General features: G+C 41.1%; 1 protein-coding gene across 1 annotated transcript in view; it reads right to left on the reverse strand.

Annotated features, from left to right (window-relative positions):
- Positions 1 to 1,933: 1,933 nt before the first annotated feature.
- adamtsl4 (ADAMTS-like 4) overlaps positions 1,934 to 14,102 on the reverse strand; it is a 35,052-nt gene continuing 22,883 nt past the window's right edge. The window contains 12 exon segments of the mRNA XM_034127645.1: positions 1,934 to 4,244; positions 4,800 to 4,947; positions 5,053 to 5,232; positions 5,672 to 5,851; positions 5,937 to 6,110; positions 6,705 to 6,909; positions 7,357 to 7,486; positions 8,142 to 8,399; positions 9,214 to 9,391; positions 11,244 to 11,428; positions 11,816 to 12,020; positions 12,479 to 12,618. Coding sequence (XP_033983536.1) covers positions 4,114 to 4,244; positions 4,800 to 4,947; positions 5,053 to 5,232; positions 5,672 to 5,851; positions 5,937 to 6,110; positions 6,705 to 6,909; positions 7,357 to 7,486; positions 8,142 to 8,399; positions 9,214 to 9,391; positions 11,244 to 11,428; positions 11,816 to 12,020; positions 12,479 to 12,618 — 2,114 coding nt within the window. The 3' untranslated portion in view covers positions 1,934 to 4,113.

Below are 14,102 nucleotides of genomic sequence, written 5' to 3' on the forward strand. Positions count from 1 at the left end.
AGTATACTTCTACTCGTACACTCAGCGATATACATACTATTTTTATAGGACATTTTTAGAAGTAGTATAGTTGTTTTAAAAGTATTTTCCCGAGTGACAATGTGTGGGGGAGACTTTTTCCACACGGTTCCTAGGCAACACCGTGCGCGGAGCCGCCTATTGTTCTAGCCGTGAGCCCTGGCCTTGGTGCTGAAGCGATGCCTCTTGACGTGAAGCCGAAGCGCGCCGCCGCTGGTTGTGCACGCAGTCACGACTACTACAGCTGTTCACGCCCGAGCCCAAAATCACGCTCACACCCACTCAGAGTAAAATGTGTGACAGAGAGAAGGAGAGATAGCTCCGGGTTGGAGTTGGCCTACTTTACAGCCTGTACTTTGGAAAACTGGCCGACATTGGGCCATTTTATTTCCTATGTTAAGACAGGCAGGGTCCAATGTTAAATCTGAACAAACTAACATAGCATGACACATGTTCTTTGATTTATCGTGTGTGCATGCAAATGGTATTGGAAGGGGGAACATTGAGTGAAAGAGAGAGTCATAGGGTTCATGGTAATTTACTCCAAAAGGTCACCATCTGCCTGCCTTGCCTCGTGCCCTCTGTGAGCAAGCACCCCCCTCCTCATTCATTCACCATATAGCCTACACCCCTCCCACAGAACACACACACACACACACACACACACACACACACACACACACACACACACACACACACACACACACACACACACACACACACACACACACACACACACACACACACACACACACACACACACACACACACACACACACACACAACAACACACACACTTGCATGTATATCTCCACACCATGGGGCTTTCTTTACAAGAGCAGCACCGGCAGAGCAGGCACGCAGCGCCCTGAGGATGTGAACGGTGAGCAGGCAGAGGGCCGCACGCCACCGGAGCTGTTAAGCCTCCCTGCACGATGGAGGAGAAACAGCTATAAAGCACGCAAGAGCAAGAGCAAACTTTATGATTCTCAGATTTCTTAAAGGTCATAACCAAAGCAGTGTCGGATTGGTCCATCTTGTAAATACAAACAGTGGGGGAATAAGTGCTCTGTATTAGTCAAAGTCAGACATTTCAAATCTTATAACAAGGCCTACAACACTATTAGCAGCGAGATAACAGTTAATACTAGTACTTTAAGTATATTATACTATACGTGTATGATACTTAAATTACCAGTAGCAAAAGTACTTAATTAAATGTTTTCATCATTTTAATGTTGCAGCTGGTGGGGCTTATTTTGCTGGGTACCTTAATCCATAATATAACATCATCTATTTGTTGATTATACTTAATATTGACAACCTGAAACTGCAAAGTAAATCTTGACTATAGCTTTCAAAGAAAATGAAGTTTAAAGAACAATATGTGCTCCTTATAACAGGACTATGGTACTTAGCAAAGTTGCTAGCCCCTTTAAACTTTCAAACTCCTTTTCCTCACTTTTATTTTTGATTTATTATTGGCACTTATCTCCTACTCTTCAATCTGCACCTCTTAAACTTGTATAATGCTTTGTGGACCTGGAATAATCTCCATGATTATCTTGCTTTTGAAATGCTTCCTTCCTACCAGACATCACACCACATTTAATAAAAGAACAATGCTTCATAAAGACAGCTTTTTTACAGTCCTGTTAAACCAAATATATTTGGGAAAACCAAGGCACGCTTGTAAGCTAAGCCGTGCTTATTCAATATTCTACAAAAATCAACATTGAAAACAAAATAAAAGCAGACAACAAAGTGCAAACTTCAAAACACAAGGAGACATTTCCTCTGTAAGCCGCTTATTTCTGAACCCTGCCCGTTTTTGAGACTCAACAGCGCCATCATTTGGAGGAAAACTGGCAATATCACCCTGAGTTACTGAGTAAAATCAAACATGACACACCACTTAATTTCTGTGTTGTTTTATTTAAAATGAAGCTTTAAAGATATGAATTTTCACACTGTTTTCTGTTTTTGCATGATAAAAAAAGTCTGTGTATCAACATTAACAATCGTATAAACTCTGGTGGTAACAAAGAACATTTGCTACAGCTTCTTAAACCAAAAAAATAAATTACATGTTCTTTAGATAATAGATAAATTACTATCTTTTTTGTTTTTATATAAAAAGTATTTTTTACTATGAGGGATTAGAGACAAGAAAGACACATTCAAAGCCACAATCGCAAAACACACACACACACACACACACACACACACACACACACACACACACACACACACACACACACACGAACACACGCGAACACACACGAATACGCAGACACGCATCTGATACTCACAGGAACGATTCTCATGTCAAATGCAAAATAGTTATATAACAGTAAGATGTGAATAAATGCAGTCTACAACAACACTTCTGATAACTCTACTCAGTTATAAGACATAAGCGCCAACTATCTAATATAGAAATTATAGACATTAAAACATATCTGACAAATATACAGACTCCTCGCCTTTAAGTGTGTGTACGTCTTCTACGGAAGAGAAAAATAAGAGAAAAAGCTTAAAGAGTACTAACACACACATTCAGACGTTGCCACCTCACAAAGCAAAACATGTACTTCCTGGTCAAAGCAGAATGATTTGATCCATATCATGAACTCAATTATTAAAAGACTATTGTAAGAAAGCAGTCGACATGAGGTTTCCTAATTCTGTTTTCACCTTTTCTCATAGGACAGATTCATCAGTCCCTCCTAGGGAGGCGATGATGGATGCAAAAAGAAAAGATATTGAGATGAGGTTAGGAAACAGGAAGGACATTAAAAAGTTTTTGATCACTCAAATGCAAAACTAGGTCAGTGAGGAGTGAATTGTACAATGTACATCTCCAAACTTGATCTTCTATATTACTCCTATTGTCAAAGATCCCATGAAGAAAACATGCATTGCTTAGCAGCTTCAATTAGCTTAGCGTTCTCTGCCATAGAGCTACATGATTTTTTTTTTTTAAAGTAACACATAAATGCATGAGCGTTAATCCGCAGCATTATATAGTCGCCGAACAAGTGCGCTTTTTTCTCAGCATTTCATAAAAAAACAGTGTGAGCCGTTTTTAAAGAGGAACATATGTTCTTTTCATGTGGTTTGTTGACAAGAGAAAGTATGAAACAACAACCGTCCCATCAATATGATTATTCCTTATTTTTGTCAGATATTAAGTGAGCATTGTTAAGTTAACACATATCTGCAGCTCCAACAGCTTTCTATAAAAAGACTAGGTGTTTATGTCACTGACATGAATACATGAAAGGACTGCACCAAGTCTGTGCTGCTTGTTTAACATCCATGTCTTAAAAACCTTCTTGTTTGGGAAGAATCTCACTTCTTCCCCATATTTGGTCACTTACTGCCATGGTCACCCCCCCTGCTTTGGTTCATCTGTCCAAAACTGAACAATAAGAGGACGCATGAGGAAATATTTTTGGCAAACAGAAAAATACATACGACAAGTTAATAAAATCCTTCTAGCTTAGTTGGGGGTCTGCAGTGCACAGAAACACAGTAGATCTATTCCAGTAGATCTTCAGCACACGTAGTATACACAGTTTATCTAGCCCACATTATTTCTTCAGCACGTTTCTTTTCATAATTAGTGGTATGCATATCTTATTACATCTGTTTTAAGATCCTCTCGCTAAAAGAAAGGCTTGATTTGCTGTTTGAACGCAGCGGTGTCCTCAGTGAGCACATTCCATTAAAACCTCTCAGCTTTAGAAATAAGCCACCAAGAGTTGAAAATCACTGCAAGTGCATCTTTCGGCACCGTGTGACGCATAATAAAACTGTCAAAGCTAACGCGCAAAGTGAACAGAAGTGATCTCAGTGGAATATGTGGTTCTAAATAGGCAATATGAAATTGTGTACAGAGAACTGGAAAAATGAACCGGATGCTTTCACAGTGATTTACCTGAAGAATCAGGAGAAAATAGCTACATTTGATCTGAGACCCTAGCAGATTCTTTTCTACTCTGGGCTTTCAATTTCTACAGACTTCTTATTTCAGCTGTTCTGACCTAATCCTTGACTTCTTGCACACCTGGGCTGCCTGTGATTGGCTGGTCATTGTCTCTTGGCACGCTGAGCACTCTGGGTACACGAGGCACAGCAGGCGGTCTTATAATAGGAGTAGACACACATCCTGGCCTGAACCACCATCATACAGTTGTGACGTCTGTCCCGGCAGTTTTCATCTGTAAACAAGAGAGGAAGAGAGAGAGGAAGATGAGGGAAGAAGGATAAGATAACATAAAACTTTAGAGTACACGCAAACATTTGTCTTGCATTACCTACTACCCTGCCTGAGGACTAACATGTTGTAATTTAAAAGACCGTAACAAATAGTCAAATAATTATCCGTTAATATATCTGCCTAAACAAATAAAACTAAATAATTGATCCCCTAAAAATAATATTCAAAGGCACTTGTTGGCATGCAGATGACCAACTAATGAGGAGGAGTTATAACTCTGTTATATTAGTGTTTTGCTTCATAATAGATATATAGACCTCATTCATATCAACTATATACCTTTATTCTTCTGAAGGATCTTTTGTTTTGTATTATATTAAATGATATGTTCTCTGGCTCTGAGTTGGATACAATTGGCCTTTTCTGTACATTGATGCAATATATGTTAATCGTGGGATGAGTAATGTATTGTAAGACAGGTGTGGATCCCGTTAAGATGAGCTTATTGCCATGGCATCTGCTAATGGTGAGTTTTAAAATACACAAACACACCCACCTGAGACTTGGGGGCTGCAGGGTATTGTGTTGCAGATTTGCTCCCGTTCAGGTTTGTTGTCCGAATCACATTCATGGCTGTGCCTTTTTTCTGGCGTTAGACACCGTACTTCCCTCATTTGTAAGCCTTTTCCACAAGAGCGTGAGCACTGAGAACAAAGGCATAGAGAATGTAAATACTACAGTTGTAAATAAAAACACATCACAATTTATAGACTTGTCCCTTCCAGTGTTGTTTGCCCCTCGTCTCTCACCGCGCTCCACTCTGTTGTGAACCACAGAGGCTCGCACTCTCCCATCTCACACTGTTGCACCGCGGCAGGCTTGTCCAGATGAGCGCACTCACTGGCTGGTACGACAGTAAAATCATTCCCCATCTTCTGGACACAAATGACGTCCAGTCGCTGAGTTCCATTACCACAGGGGACATTACACTGGAGAGAGAAAATACATTTTAAAACCAGGAATACAATATTTGTAACTGTAAGAGGAAGTCTCTTTTACTTCAGAACTAAAAAACTAAAACTATATATGCCTACATAAAGACAACATTAACTGCTTATTAAATCTCATATGATTTAATTAAAATCTAAAGAATAACATTTTTTTAATTCTTTGTATAATGTAAAACAACATTATTGAAAATGCAACATTTTGGTTATGAACTTTTTCATCAAACTCATAGTACAAACACAAAACAATGTCTTTAAACTAGAAACTCAAAACAGAAACAAACTGAAAGGCAAAGAAAACTAAATATGTAAAAATTCATTTCATTTTTAATAAAACTTTCATCAAAAAGCATCAACATTCAAATCTATTTTTCCTCCATTCCTCATGTATTTCATTCATTCTTCATCCCCAGTGTCCTACCTGTGACCAGGGGCTGCTGTACCACATGGTTATCGCCAAACAGGGACCCCCGTTGCAGGCCTTCATCTCTGCTGGTTTGTCCCCAACACAGTCCCCTCCTCCACCTCCCTCTCTCACCCCTCCTCGAGTCAGACACACCGACTCCCTCTTCTGCACCCCGGGGCCACACTGCGCCGAACACTGAGGGACAAAGTGCAATATCATGTAGCGGATTACTGTTAAGTGCTGTGATGTTTCTCTTTTCTTGCCTCTGCGAGGTACTCACAGTGTTGGACCAGTCCGTGAAGTACCAGTTGGTTACACAGGGGCCCATGTTGCACTCCTCACTTCCTTGTGGGCGGGCCCCGGTGCTGCACTCTTTTTCTTTCACCTCGTTGCCTTGATCGCTGACGCAGAGCACACTCCTCGTCCTCCTCCCAACCCCACAGTCCACTGAGCACTGTGACAAGTGAAGGGAGGACAAACAAGAATGAGACGGATAAAGAAAGGGCGTACAGTTGAGGGATTTTACGTCAATCATTCACATTACCTTAATTAGAATCTAGAGTTGAAGAAATACTACTTGAAAAAACAGTTTGAATGTTGATTATCAATTAATTAATCCTGTATTTGTTCCCAAAGAGCAGATTGTTGTGCACCAGGAAAACGTAAACAAGAATATGTTTAGTTATAAATAAATGATGTGTATGTGAAACTATAAAAAGTTGTTGGTTGGCTGGAACTTTCTTTATGATGAATTGTGTTTTATATTTTCATATTTACCCAAAATGCGTAATTGTTTAATTCAAAAACATAAATTAACCCCACCCATGGCAAAGTGTCTGCTGTCCCTGACCATAAATAGTTCACCTAATAAAATAATTAAAAAACGTATGATAAAGACACAGTGACTGAATTTTAAAGGACAAAGCCCAAATTGAAACTCCATGCACACAAGACTCTGTGTTATGATTTCAGATTCTACATAACTTGTCTTCTTTTTTGACATATGCAGAGCCATTAGCAGATGCATTTCCCCGTCACAGTGACCTACCGTGCCCCAGTCGGAGCTGACCTCCCAGTGGGAGCAGAGGCCGAGCTGACAGGCCTGGGTGGAGTCGGGGGGGGTGAGGTTGGCACAGCGCTGCGGGTGGACCATGGTGGAGCGGTCCCCAAAGCTCTGCCTGCACTGCAGCTGCCTCTGCTGGACCCCGGGGCCACACGACACGCTGCACTCTGACCAGGAGCTCGCCTCCCAGCTGGGGGGGGGGGGAGGGAGGGACATGTTGGAAATACATTTTACAGGAAAAATACCACACTACTACTTCAATAACATCCAAAACTGTCTGTCTGTATAATATGCATTTTTCATATCGCAACAAATCGTGTATAAACTAACAATAACATCAGCTTTTTTCAATTAGTTATGCTTATACTTGAATGAAGTTGAATTACTCAAAGAATACTAAGTGTTATCAATACTTTTTGACTGTAATCTTTAATTACATTGAATGAAATTTGCCAGCACAGTGACATAATGTCAACCACTTTACAGTAGAAATAAACTTAATGTAAAAAAACATGTCTTTATAAGGAGTGTTTTTTATGTAGTTATCAGCAATGTAAACATATTTGTTCTCCCTTCCCAGAGTGTTAAATATAAAATAAAAGATATGATGTGAATCTTTAAATGTGTGTTTTCTTACAAGGGTGGGCATGCATGAGGGTTACAAGGCTCCTCCTCAGGAAGCGGCCTGGCTGCAGAGTCACACTTGGCCTCCGGGACTTCATCGTCTGTGTGGCGGTTTATACACAGAATGACTCTGCTCTGAGACCCTGCAGAGAGAGAGAGAGAGAGAGAGAGAGAGAGAGATGGACAGATAGATGCAGAGAGAGAGAGAGAAAGGTTGATAGATGCAGAGAGAAAGAAAGATGGACAGATGGATGCAGAGAAAGAGAGAGAAATATGGATAGATGCAGAGAGAGAAAGAGATCAGTTTCATGTTCTTGTACCTGCATCTAGCAACCACAGGGGGGCGACATCACTTTATCCAAAGTAAAGTAGTAATGTTTTTTATTAATATAAAAAACATTTGTTTTTGATTGGTCCTAAGTCTTGAAATATGGTACAGACATTATTTGGGAAAGTATCTAACAATACAACTGTTATATCCTTGATGTTCAACTTGTTATGAGTTCATACACACAAATCATTGATGTAGCTTTTTGTAGTGTATGGGATTCAGCCCTCTTATTGTCATACTATATTTACTAGTAGGACACTTCTGTATTTTTCCAAATATATAATGAATGTCCTATGTGCTAAAAGACAGAATAAAGTTTTTTTTAAATAACAAACTTCCAGTCAAACGGTTTGATGGATGATCAAAATAAAAAAATTCCAGTAGGGCCACAATTGGGTTAAGCATAAAGCATAAAGCAATGAAATACAATGCATATTAGGTTATAATAGGAGTGTTTGAACTCTGACCTTTGCCACAGGAAGCAGAGCACTCTGTGAGTTCTCCTCTCCTCCACACAAATGGCGACTGAGTGTCCGGTGGCAGGTCGGTGCGAGGGGGGATCCGAGCATTCCTATTGGGGGCAGAGGCTCGGGGACGTGACCTCTCAGGTGTCCATCGGTCCGAGATGGGGGGAGAAAACACAGAGGTGGAGGAGGAGGAGGGGAAGGATGGGACTGAAATAGGAGGAGCAGGAGGAGGGTCTTCTACTGACACAGTTAGAGGACCTTGGAAAGAAGAAAAGAAAAAATACTGATGTAACAACTTGTTTTGAACAATACATGTCTTTTTTTAAACCAGAAATGTAGATGAAAAAAGGGTTACATAAAAGACAACAGAAAAACAATGGACATATACCACATCATAAATACATTTCAAATTAAATACAAATCAGCATGTGGGTCTGATCCAAAATTATCAAACATATATGGGGCATATTTTGGATGAAGAAAAAGCCAAACAGATATCTCACACAACCACCCCAAATAGGCATAGTAAATTACCCAGAGTTCCCCCTTATTAGCTACAATTACTAATCACAATGCTCAACCAAATCCAAAAATGGTCCCACATCGAGAAAGTGTAGAAAGAGGGAAGAGAGAGTGAACATTGGGAAACAGACACAAGGAGGAGAAAAGAGCAGTGAGAAAAGTGTGATAAAAAGGCAAAATATGTTTAAATATTGGGAGTAAGCAGTGAGTCAGATGCTATTGATGTCATGATGAGGTCAGTGTCTCATGACAGTGAACATGTGAGCCAGATAGCCTCCCATGTAGGTCATACACAAACACACAAACACACTTGCACAACAATCCTAGCACCACACCCATCCTGATACATAAACACATCAATCACTCTCATGGTTTCACAGTAGTGTTTCCCCGAGTCATTTGGAAAGAATGAATGTTGAGATATTTGATTAAGGGTTCCCCTCTGCCACTGACAAGATTGAACTATGTGCTGAACACGACTGTCTCTGTGTACAACATGCAGAAAGCACAGCTGTCAAAAACAGAAAATCAGGAAGTGCGATGGACGTACTGCGAAGAGGGGCCCTCCCTGGGTCTCGCTCCCTCGGCCTTTCTCTGGGTGTCTCCCTCGGCCTCTCTCTGGGTGTCTCCCTCTCTCTCTCCGTCACCCTTTCCCTCTCCACCTCCTTCTTCTCCACAGGAATATAAAACTCATAATCGATGCCTGGGTTCTCCTTGTGGAAAATGATCTAGAGAGCAAGACAGGGTGAGAGAAGAATCAGAACAAGAGTTGAAAAACAGCCAATGAGAAGGAACACCCGAAAACAGCTTTATAGATCCCCATAGAGAAGTGTACTAAGAAGTCAGTATGAGCCACAGAAAAGTGAATAAGGCGCTGGCAGAAAACCACTGTCAAGCTCACAGATGCCTCAGCAGGGTGTGTGCTTGTCACTATGTGCCCCCCCCCCCCTTCTTATTATTAAACCCTGCAGACCATCTTACACAACTTAACATAGCCAAGGTCATCTAAACTGAATCAGCTGGAGTCCCATGGCAACAACATTTGGATCTGCTATATTTTGCTTGAGATGGCATTGTAATTCAGGCAGCCAATTGGTCAATGCAGCACTTTGATCCAAAGGGACGTTTATCAATAACTATAAAATAGACTAATGTAAACTTGGTACATACACTCCACAGAGGATGACTCCTTTTTACTTTGGTGATTCAAATTTCCCATCATCAATTTATCCGTATGACAATGAAGGGATTAATGCAGAACACATCATCTTTTTAAAACCATAACCTGTAGTTTTTACGCTTAGGTTTTTGTAGAGATAAAAAATTAAAAAAAGTTGTATTCAGAATCCCAACTAGTACGAGTATTGTACACATAAGAGGAGCTTAGCATTGATCTTAATGTCCACAAAAATAGACTTAGGGCAACAAAGCTAAACAAATAATCATTAAGAATATAAAGGACTGTTATGTAGGGGGGAAAATAGGTGTAGTTAATATATATAAATGTTTAAACAAATAAAAGAGGCCTCTATAAGAAGCACCAACAATATAAATAAAATATCCAAATAAAAGAGAAGGTGTTCGTTGAATGTAAACTATAAGAATAGTGCAAATAAATAAACACTGAACATATATTCTTGGACTATATGACTATGTACAGTATGTGCATGTATAAATATCTATTAAGTGTTTTTACAGTGTGTTTGATTTATATTGACAGAGACAAATGATATGCACATGAATATTGATGCATTAAAGTCAATCTGTGAACTTTAGAAATGATGGCAGGTAGATAGTGTTACCTTTTGACAAAATAAGACTAGCTATTTTCTGTTTTCATGCTAAGCTAAAATAAGCATTAAGCATTACTTGACCTTTCTCGTCTGCTACACTAATGTGATAGTAAGATAAGGTAAATAAGATGAATGCTAGCGGTAGCCGGAGACTCACCTAAACTCTGAGTAAACATGAGCTGAGCAGGACAACATGAGATGTCCTAAAACAGTCACAACTGCAAAACCTAATTTTCCTCCTTCAGTTGCTAGGCAGACTTGTCTTTTATTCTTTTTCCATTCAACAATATATTAAGCAGTGTTTAATGAGCAGTACAGCCTCATAGTGCACTGCTGAGGTTATAGACTTTTAGTCTTTTAATGTCTTATTTCAAAATACCATAAAGCCTTAAAAAATGCAAGAGATTCCACTGCAGAACAAACCCTGGCTTTGGTGGACGCTTGCTATTTGTATCCCCCATCCTTCCCTGTAGCTCCTGTAATCAAAGCTGCAGATGCCTTCTATTCTTTAATAAGATCTTAGCCTGAGGTTAGAGTTGTTATTATTAAGCTGTGGATAGTCTGATATGGCTCAAGCTAAGCATGAGTATAGCTGCCTTTATCCCCCTCTAACAGAGCAGGGGAGCATTGCCTCAGGCTTTCAACAATACAGTTATAGAGAGGTGAAATACATGTTTATGCACATGTGTACACAGTATGTGTACGTGTGTGATTCTTATCATAAAATTCATTTTGCCATGCCCGGACTCATGTTTGCTTACAGGGTTCAAATAAACAGTGTACTTACATATAGCTGGAGCTGTGTGGTGGTGGGTCCTGGAGCCCCGAGGGACTCTCCTTTCTCCTCCTCCCCCTCCGCCTGTGCTCTAGGTCGGTTGTAAGTGAAGCTGGTCCCTCCTGCCTGGTACTCCCCTGGAGGGTCCACAGCCCAGCGCCCGTTCACCACTGAAGCCCCCGTGCCACTCCTCATGGCTGGGGAAATTGGGGCGGCATGTTAGAAAGGCAGACATGAAGAATGGAGCAAGAATTACGTTTTATTTTATTATTTTAAAACTTGTATAGTCTACAAAGTAGTGATTTCTTCAGAAACCTCCATTAGCTTAAACATACACAGACTTTGGGGTCTTATTACCAAACAGACGGGCAAACACTCACACTCACACACTTCACTGGTTCTTCATGGGCTCTAACCAGATATACAGTTCTTTTCCAAGCCAGCACACACTTGCTCAAAGGCCAAATCTATTTCCCAAATCTACAATTTCCATGCCTCACTTTTTACTGCAGTTGGAACCGGTATTGAAACCAGAAATCCTAAACCATGTGTGCATGATTTTGTTTGTGTCTATTAGCTCGTACCCAGGTAATTAGGGCTGGCGCGTCTCTCCGTGATGTTAATGAATGTAGCTCCTGGCGGGATGTCCAGGATCTTGTGGTAACCAAGGGGAACCGAGACATTTTGGAAGCTTCCCGTCACCTTTCGACAGGAGCTCTCCCGCCCACCACACACTCCACACTTGTCAATCACAGAGCCGGAGCCCAGCACCCCATTGCAACCCTCGGTCTGGCAGGAGAGGAAGGTGAAAAGACATGAGTGAAGGGTCTGACAATGAGGGGGGGAAAAGTGGCTCAGGGGAACAAGAGAGGGGGTGGGGACAGAGCGGGGAAAAGCTATTCCAATGTGGTTGAAATTTCACATCCATCGCCAGTGTTTACTTCACCGTTGTTTGAGTAAATTGGAAACTGTTGCTGCCCAGATTCATGCCAAAAGGAGAAGCGTGGAATAAGCGTAAACCAAAGAGTACAAATGAGAGAAAGAGGAAAAAACAAAGAGAACAGAGGCCCAGAGCAGGGTAATAAATGAGACTGGAGACACTCTGAGTCTGAATGCCAGCCTTAAATCAGCCTCCAGACGTGAAAGAGGTTCTGGACTCTGTCAGCTCCAGCTAGACAGGATGAACTTGGGCTCAGACACCTGAGAGCACAAAGCCCTCACTCACATGCACATTTAAATGCACTTACCAGACATTGTCCCTCTAGACAAATGTCGTTGGTGCTGACATTGAAGCAGGGGGTCCCGTCTCTGACGCGCTCGGCCTGGCGGACATAGAAACGATAGCCAGCAGGTCTGCAGGTCAGCTCGCACTGTTTGTCCGCACCAACTGCAGCAGAAATACAGAGAAAAGGAGGATTATTGCACAAAGTATTGTAAGGTGTGTTTTAATGGGAGATCTTTTTCTCTGCGTCTGCCTGGCGTAGAGAAGACCCTGCTGGGCGATGAATGTCTTTCCATGTGGCTTCCCCGACAGCCAGACAAGCAGCAGAGTCATTACCTATTTCCCTCTGCTGCTCAGGAGATACAGACCCAGAGGAGAGGTGTAAACATCAGCCTGAGGGAGGCTTGATTTATGAAAGTAACCCAGTGGGTAAACACAGCAGGGAGAGACTTTGAAATAAGAGAACAGAAGAAAAGAATAAGAGAAAAGAGCTTCAAGGTAAAAGAGGAAATTGAAGACTTTCAGTCCTGAAAGAATAAGCAGAGAAATAAACGAGTGGAGAATACAGAGGATCTCACAAGGGAAAAGGGGTTCAAGTAAAACATGTGGAGAAATGTGTGTCTGTGTGCTGAAATACAATAAGTAGGTATGAATAAATAGTTCAGAATCTTTGGAAGTACGCCTGCTTGCTTCATTCTGCTGCAGCAATTCTGATACTTGAAAAACAAACTCTCTACTGAAAGTCGGAAAAGGTTAGAGAAGCATTTTTACATCAATGTAGCACTTATAAACACACAGACATGAAATGATCTTTAAGTTGTTCATCTTGAAAAGAGACGGATAAGCATATCTCCCAACTATTCCTTTAAAGAAGATAAAAGAGATAGAGGAAGACAGGAAGGGATTGAGCGGCTCCACTGTTCGTCATCCTCTCTGAGGTCAGAGATTGGGGGTCTAACAGGGGTTAGAGGCCCTGGGCAGAGCGAGTGTGTGCCTGTGTGTATAGCGCTGGTGTGTGTAAAATAGAGCTATAAACATGAGCTCATAGCATGAGTAAGGGGCCATAGATTTAGTCGAGAGGGGAGGGAGGGGTTTCTGTCACTGGGAGTTGAGGGGTTAAAGGAGATATACTGTGCTTCTGAATGTGTGGCTTCTCTCTGCGGTGTCGTATTTTGCGGTGTGCCCACTATTGAATTCTAAGAAAATATGAACAGCATGACACCTTGTAGTCAAACTATTTTTAAGGTTGCATTATTCTATGCTTTAAACCTTGAGGCCTTGAAATATAACACTAAAGACCATTATGGGAAGAGACCCCTCCCATTTCAATAGGCCATCAGCAGCAAGTAACTCAAAGCCCTACCATCTTCAAAGTCAAGATGCTCATAGGAGATACCCAGGACAAAGACTAAAGGTCAAATACCTGACCCCATCTTTCACCTTGTGTGTCCAAGAGAGAATGCAGAAACTGAGGAGTCTTTTGTGAACTCAAAGTGACTCCATATGCTTTCACAGAATCTTGTTTACTTGAATATTCGAACTGTAGTGAAACAACCCTTAGCAAGGGGTAAATATAAGTAGTCATTATATGTGAAAACAGAAAACAGCCTTTTGACAAGAAGGATTAGTAAGACTGGACTGCAAATTCA

This window comes from Trematomus bernacchii, unplaced genomic scaffold, assembly GCF_902827165.1.
Source record: "Trematomus bernacchii unplaced genomic scaffold, fTreBer1.1, whole genome shotgun sequence".
Classification (NCBI taxonomy): domain Eukaryota; kingdom Metazoa; phylum Chordata; class Actinopteri; order Perciformes; family Nototheniidae; genus Trematomus; species Trematomus bernacchii.